The sequence below is a fragment of the Hylobates moloch genome, unplaced genomic scaffold (genome assembly GCF_009828535.3).
Source record: "Hylobates moloch isolate HMO894 unplaced genomic scaffold, HMol_V3 SCAFFOLD_12, whole genome shotgun sequence".
NCBI classification, from domain to species: Eukaryota; Metazoa; Chordata; class Mammalia; order Primates; family Hylobatidae; genus Hylobates; species Hylobates moloch.
The window spans coordinates 102,615,074-102,622,242 of record NW_026652287.1 but is presented as its reverse complement, the minus strand read 5'-3'; the positions used below and the strand labels follow the sequence as shown (position 1 = coordinate 102,622,242).

The 7,169-nt window shown below is 58.2% G+C and overlaps 1 protein-coding gene across 4 annotated transcripts; it reads left to right on the top strand.

Moving 5' to 3' along the window:
* Positions 1-2,391: 2,391 nt before the first annotated feature.
* Positions 2,392-6,523, top strand: ZNF579 (zinc finger protein 579). 4 transcript variants are annotated; one of them, XM_058425982.1, is made up of 3 exons: positions 2,510-5,296; positions 5,565-5,715; positions 6,166-6,335. In XM_058425982.1, the coding sequence occupies exons 1-3, from the start codon at positions 3,653-3,655 to the stop codon at positions 6,177-6,179; spliced, it is 1,809 nt and encodes a 602-aa protein (XP_058281965.1). In that variant the 5' UTR covers positions 2,510-3,652; the 3' UTR covers positions 6,180-6,335. The 4 variants fall into 4 exon arrangements, with proteins under 4 accessions (XP_032027108.1, XP_058281965.1, XP_032027105.1 ...); XM_032171214.2 differs by lacking the exon at positions 6,166-6,335 and adding an exon at positions 5,864-6,142; XM_032171215.2 differs by lacking the exon at positions 6,166-6,335 and adding an exon at positions 5,859-6,142.
* Positions 6,524-7,169: the final 646 nt, after the last annotated feature.

The window sequence follows — 7,169 nt, the reverse complement described above, 5'->3', positions numbered from 1 at the left end:
CTGATCCACTATCATTTCTCCTATCTGTTTGTGAAGTGAAACTTCTTACTGAGACTCACTAGGTTTGGAAACTTCTAGTACCTCACTTTCATCCTCTGTAAAAGGGAAAAATAATGGTACCTACTTCATAAAGCAAGGAATAAATGGGTTCACATTTGCAATACGCTCACAAGAGTAAGCTATTATTTTTCATTTCATTTATTTTTATAATTCCCATGCATTTCTTTTTCCTTTACTTTTTTTTTCTTTTTTCTTTTTTTTTTTTTTTTTTTTGAGATGGAGTTTTGCTCTGTCACCCAGGCTGGAGTGCAACGGCAGGATCTCAGCGCACTGCAACCTCTGCCTCCCAGGTTCAAGCCATTCTCCTGCCTCAGCCTCCTGAGTAGCCGGGATTATAGACATGTGCCATTATGCCTGGCTAATTTTTGTATTTTTTGTAGAGACGAGGTTTCACCATGTGGGCCAGGCTGGTCTTGAACTCCTGGCCTCAGGTGATCTGCCCACCTGGGCCTTCCAAAGTGCTGAGATTACAGGCATGAGCCACCATGCTTGGCCTCCTTTACTTTTTTGAGTATATAGCACATTCACATGGTTTTGAATTAAAAAAGTATGAAAGGCCAGGCATAGTGGCTAATGTCTGTAATTCCAGCACTTTGGGAGGCCAAGGCAGGTGGATCGCTTGAGCCCAGGAGTTCAAGCCCAGCCTGGGCAACATAGGGAGACCCAATCTCTACAAAACATACAAAAATTAGCCAGACATGGTGGCACACTCCTGTAGCCCCAGCTATTCAGGAGGCTGAGGTGGGAGGATTGCTTGAGCCCGGGAGGTCGAGGCTGTAGTGAGCCGAGATCACACCACTGCACTTCTTCCAGCCAGCTTTGGCAACAGAGGGAGATCTCATCTCAAAACAAAACAAAACAAAACAAAAACAAAAAAACAGAAGGATAGAGTGTAGTAAATTTCTGTCCTGGAAGTTAGATTATGTTGCCAGTTTCAGTTTCTTCTCTCTTGTTCCAGTTCATCTGGACACAATCCCAGAACACACACAAACCCAGAACAGGCTGCAGGCTGTACTTGACCTTCCATTTTTCTCTTCCACAGGTTATCACATGGAGACTTACCATATATTCACACGGTGAGCTTCTTTGTTCTTTTCTATGGACACCTAGTATTCCACTGGGTGGATCAGTCATGATTTATTACTCAATTCTCCTACAGATGGGCGTTTAGATTGGTTTCAGCTGTTTGCAGTGATGTGCAGTACTGCAATGATTAACCTGGCGCAGACATTATTTTGTGCAGTTCCGAGTAGATGCCTCTGAAGAATAAATTCTTGGAATTGCTGGCTCGGTAAGAGTGTTCCAAGTTCTACTTGCCCCAGCTGTGTATGAAAGGACCTGTTTGCTCACACTCTCATTAGCACTGTTTGGCAGGAATGTAACCTTAAACAACAGCGTCAAGCTGTGGGTATACTCTTGCAAAATGCCTTTTCTGCTCCAAAATGGGTTTCTGAGATGTCGCCAGGTTGGTTTCATTCTGCCAATTTCAGCTGAAACATTGCTGCCTCCAGGAAGACCTCCGGAATCATCTCCTCCCAGTGTGAGCTCAGCTCAGTGCCTTCTGTTCTCTGCATTCCCATAGCAGTTCCTGGCCTCGGAGCACACGTTCCCCCACACGCACTCCAGGGTGATTGATCCGTGTCTATCTGCCTTCCCCATCAGGCAGCGAGCTCCGGTTTTTGCCACTGTGGCTCCAGCACCAAGGACAGCACCAGCCCATAGTAGGTGCTCAGTAAACATTGGCTGCTAAGGTCCCAGTGAATATGCATATATGTAGACAAATATATGCAGGCTGCTCCGTAGTAGATATTCAGTAAATATTGGTCGCGTAGGGTTGAATGAGTATATGCAGGGGCTTTCACAAAGGGGGAAACTGAGGCTCAAAGTGGGAGAATCCTTCACCCAGACAGCCAAGGGAAGGCTGGAGCCAGGTTCTAATCCAGAGTGCCGGTACTTTCTGAAGCCTCTGTCACTGATTCATTCATCTTCCTCCCCCAGCCACCCCCCTGGCCCGACACAGTGCCTGGCACAGACGGGACTTGATAAATGTGTACTTGTTGAAGGAATGAATGAATATGTGTGTGTGCATGTTGGGGAGCCGGGGGTAGCTGGACCCAGTGTCCCAGGCCCTCAGCACCCTCCGCCCTCTGGGAGCCCGGGGGACAGGCCCCCCCAGTCCCCTCCCCTCACAGGACCCTGTAGTGCAAGCTGCCCTCCTCCCCTCTCCAGGTCCCCCGTCCTCCCGCTTCCGGCTTCCCAGCCAGTCTTTCCTCTTTCAGGCTCCGAGGAAAGGCCAGGTTTCCGGGGGGAAGGCTTAGGCAGTGACACCGAGCCCAGCCTCCTCCTCCACCCCCCACCACGCTCAGGCCCCCCTCCCTCCCTGCCACCACCGTCCGCGTTTGGCCGGCCGTGGGGAAGGAAGAAAGGAGCCAAGGAGGCGAGGTAAGAACCCGGCCCCAGTGACCAGGGCCAAGCCCCAGGCCCAGGGCTAAGAAATCCTCAGGGCCTCGACCCGGCCCCAATTCTGCTGATCATGCCTTCGGGGAGCTGCAGGCTTGGCCCAGAGAAGATTGGCCCCCCTCTAGGACCTGGGACCCCCGACCCCCACCCGCCTCCCTCCTGAGTCCAGGGGTCTGGCCCTCAGCCGCCTCCTCCCTGGGGATTCCGGGCAGCTGGGTCCCCAGCCCCCGCCTCCCCCTTGTCCTGGGAGCCCAGCCCCCTCCCCAGCCCCTCCTCCACCGGGACCCAGGAATCCACACCTCCTCCATACCGGAGTCCAGATTCCCCAATCTGTCATGACCTGGACCCAGGAGTCTCCATCCCCAGCTCCCATCCCCATCAGCCCCAAGAGTCTGGGCCCCTAGCCCCCTCCCAACTCAGACCAGAAGTCTGAACCCTCCTACTCCCCGACCTCTCCCAGCCCCTGGCGTCTGGGAACACACTCCATTTCCCGGGCCTACCGGCTTCGAATCCCACCCCCTCCACTCAGGCCCCATGGGCTGTGTCCCAGCTCCTCCCAAAATGTTCAGCCTGGCCGGGGGGCCTGCAGCAGAAGCGGTTCGCTGACTTTGTCCCCCTCCGTGCCTCTGCCCAGTTCACTCCCTCTGTGCCTCTGTCTCCCTGTCTCCCCGGCCGGCAACCCGCCACTGCTTTCTGATCTCTGCGCTTGCACTATCTCTGCCTCTGGGTCTCCAAGTCTCTTTGTTTCCTCTTCTCTGTGTCTCTGTCTCTCTGCTGGGTGTTCCTCACTCTCCTCCGTCTCTTCTCTGCTCTGCCTTTCACCATCCTGTCTTTCTGCGTCTCCTGGTCTCTGTCTGTCCATCCCCACTTCTCTGTATCTCCCATCTCTGCCTTCTCCTGTCTCTATTCCCTGCTCTGTCGCTCTGTCTCTGATCTCTCTCTCCCTGTCTCTCCGTCTCTCGCCTCTCCTAGGTGTCTCTCATCTTTGTCTCTGTCTCATATCTCCCTCCTGGCTGAATACCTGACCCTCTCTGCCTCTCCATGGCTGTCTCTGCTTCTCCTTCTGCCACACCCCACGCACCTCTTTTTATCTCTGCCCCGCTTCCCATATCTCCCCTCTCTCCCCGCAGGCATGGATCCGCAGCCTCCTCCACCCGCCCAGGGCAGCCCACCTCACCGTGGCCGAGGCCGGGGCCGTGGCCGAGGCCGTGGTCGAGGCCGTGGCCGTGGCAGGGGGGGCGCTGGAGCCCCTAGGGCGCCCCTGCCCTGCCCCACCTGCGGCCGCCTCTTCCGTTTCCCCTACTACCTGTCCCGGCACCGGCTGAGCCACTCGGGGCTCCGGCCCCACGCCTGCCCGCTGTGCCCCAAGGCCTTCCGCCGGCCGGCCCACCTCTCCCGCCACCTGCGCGGCCACGGGCCCCAGCCCCCGCTGCGCTGCGCCGCCTGCCCCCGCACCTTCCCGGAACCCGCCCAGCTCAGGCGCCACCTGGCTCAGGAGCACGCGGGCGGCGAGGTCGAGCTGGCCATCGAGAGGGTGGCCAAGGAGACGGCCGAGCCCAGCTGGGGCCCGCAGGACGGGGGCTCGGAGCAGCCCACCACGGCTGCGGCGGGGGCCACGGAGGAGGAGGCGGCCGCAGCGTGGCCTGAGACGTGGCCTGCGGGGGAGCCGGCCACGCTGGCTGCGCCCACCAGCGCCGCGGAGCCCCGGGAGTCGGAGTCCGAGGAGGCCGAGGCCGGGGCAGCAGAGCTGAGGGCCGAGCTGGCGCTGGCGGCCGGGCGGCAGGAGGAGAAACAGGTCCTGCTCCAGGCAGACTGGACGCTGCTGTGCCTGCGCTGCCGCGAAGCCTTCGCCACCAAGGGCGAGCTCAAGGCGCACCCGTGTCTGCGCCCCGAGGGCGAACAGGAGGGTGAAGGGGGGCCCCCGCCACGCCCCAAGCGACACCAGTGCTCCATCTGCCTCAAGGCCTTCGCCAGGCCCTGGTCCCTGTCGCGCCACCGGCTGGTCCACTCCACCGACCGCCCTTTCGTGTGCCCAGACTGCGGCCTGGCCTTCCGCCTCGCCTCCTACCTCCGCCAGCACCGCCGCGTCCACGGCCCCCTCAGTCTGCTGGCCCCGCTGCCCGCGGCGGGCAAGAAGGACGACAAGGCCTCGGGTGCACGGAACTCAGCCAGGGGGCCGGAGGGGGGCGAGGCGGCGGAGTGCGGGGGTGCCTCGGAAGGGGGAGAAGGCGGGCAGAACGGAGGCGACGCCGCCCCGGCTCGGGCCCCCGCCGGGGAGCCCCGCTTCTGGTGCCCAGAGTGCGGCAAAGGTTTCAGGCGCCGGGCGCACCTGCGGCAGCACGGGGTGACCCACTCGGGAGCGCGCCCCTTCCAGTGCGTGCGCTGCCAGCGGGAGTTCAAGCGCCTGGCCGACCTGGCGCGCCACGCACAGGTGCACGCGGGGGGCCCAGCCCCGCACCCGTGCCCCCGCTGCCCGCGCCGCTTCTCGCGCGCCTACAGCCTCCTGCGCCACCAGCGCTGCCACCGCGCAGAGCTGGAGAGGGCCGCCGCGCTGCAGGCACTGCAGGCCCAGGCCCCGACGTCGCCGCCACCGCCCCCGCCGCCCCTGAAGGCCGAGCAGGAGGAAGAAGGGCTCCCGCTGCCCCTCGCAAACATTAAGGAAGAGCCGCCCTCTCCGGGGACCCCACCCCAGTCCCCGCCGGCTCCCCCTGTCTTCCTCAGCGCCTCCTGTTTCGACAGCCAAGACCACTCAGCCTTCGAGATGGAGGAGGAAGAGGTAGACAGCAAGGCTCACCTGCGCGGGCTGGGGGGCCTGGCCTCCTGACCTTCGCCGCCCTGCCCTCCGCCGCTCCGCCTGAGCTCCCCGGTTTGCAGAATGGAGGAGGGAAGTTGAAGGAGCCACCTCCTCTGTCTACCCACCCGTCCCCTTCACGCCCTTGACACTAAGGAGTGGGGGGCCCTGGATTGCCCCTTCCTCCCCCATCGCCCGCCCCCAGAACCCCTGATGCTGGTTAGGAACCGCTCACCCCAACATGTGTCTTAAGGCAGGACGACTTGGAAAAAAAGGCGGCGGACAGTTGGCCAGAGGGATGGAGACTGGTGGGGACGCCCCCGCCTGCCTGTCCCCCGTTACACACACTGGACACCATCACCTCTTTGGAACTGCCAGACCCTGGGGGTCCCCAGTGAGCAAAGGTCTGTCCTTGTCCCTTTGTCTGTCTGTGAATAAATGTGAGTTCGTGAAACCCAAGAGAGCGAGGTGTTCTGTGGAGGTGGGGCAGGCTGGGGTCGCTGGGGCGAGTCAGGATTTGTCCAGCCAACCCTGAGCTTGGCTTCAGAGCAGGAAGGACACAGCTGCATCAGAAAATATGTGGCCCTCAACCAAGCAAGAAGCCGGTGAAGGCGGGGTTGAGAAGAAACAGGAATGTGAGAAGATAGATCCTCATTCTGTCCTGTGGAAGCTCCGCGCGATTATCGTCACCACTGCCCTGTGGAATCTCCGCGCCTTAGTCAATCTCTACCACACCCTTACTCTATGTCAGCGGTGGTACTAGGCACTGAGGAGAAGGAGTCCAATACCCTCCTCTGAAAGAGCTGGAATTCTAGCCCTGCATTATCCAACATAACTTTTTTTTTTTTTTTCAGAAAAGTTTCCATAACCTTTCTTCCCTCACTCTGTTGCCCAGGCTGCAGTGCCGTGGTGCAGTCATAGCTCACTGCAGTCTCAAACTCCCAGACCCAAGCAATCCTCTTGCCTCAGCCTCTCAAGGAGCTAGGACTACAGGTGAATGCCACCACACCCAGCTGATTGTTTAATTTCCTGTAGAGATGGAGTCTCGCTGTATTGCCCAGTCTGGGAGAACTTTTTGTGATGATGGGATATTCTACGTCTTCACTGTCCAGCATGGTATCCAGCAGCCACACATGGCTATTTCCATTTAAATTTAGAATACGGAAATGTAAAGTCATTAAGATGAAATAAATGTAAAAGTTTGTTTCCTCAGTCACACTTTTTTTTTTTTTTTTTTTGAGAGAGAGAGAGAGAGTTTCACTCTTGTCGCCCAGGCTGGAGTACGATGGCACGACCTTGGCTCACTGCAACCTCCACCTCCTGGGTTCATGGGATTCTCCTGCCTCAGCCTCTCGAGTAGCTGGGATTACAGGAGCCTGCTACCACACCCAACTAATTTTTTGTATTTTTAGTAGAGACGGGGTTTCACCACGTTGGCCAGGCTGGTCTCGAACTCCTGACCTCAGGTGATCCACCCGCCTCAGCCTCCCAAAGTGCTGGGATTACAGGCGTGAGCCACTGCGCCCAAACTCAGTCTCACTATTTCAAGGGCCAAAGAGCCCCATGTGGCTGGTGGCTGCCATATTGGACAGCACAGATCTAGAACATTACATCATTGAAAAAAGTCCTGGCAGGATGCAATCTAGCACCAGGTATAAGGGCTACCAAGAGTAAAGCACCAGATAGTATGATGGCAGAGCCAGACTGGGGATCCGGGCCTCTCTGGCCAGGCGATGTTTGATTTGAATGAAGATGGAGGGAACCAGGTATGAGAAAGAAACATCTGTGAGAAGACAACACCAGACAAAGGAAAATCAGGGGCAAAGGCTAGGAGGTGGGTACTACAGGATTTTTTTTT

Bases quoted from the DNA above. Each gene is read 5' to 3' on its own strand.
- ZNF579 (XM_032171214.2), top strand. From the start codon at position 3,653: ATGGATCCGCAGCCTCCTCCACCCGCCCAGGGCAGCCCACCTCACCGT. The intron at 5,297-5,564 runs GTAGACAGCAAG...ATGTGTCTTAAG, and splicing joins TCGAGATGGAGGAGGAAGAG to GCAGGACGACTTGGAAAAAA. The intron at 5,716-5,863 runs GTCTGTCCTTGT...GCTTCAGAGCAG, and splicing joins GGGGTCCCCAGTGAGCAAAG to GAAGGACACAGCTGCATCAG.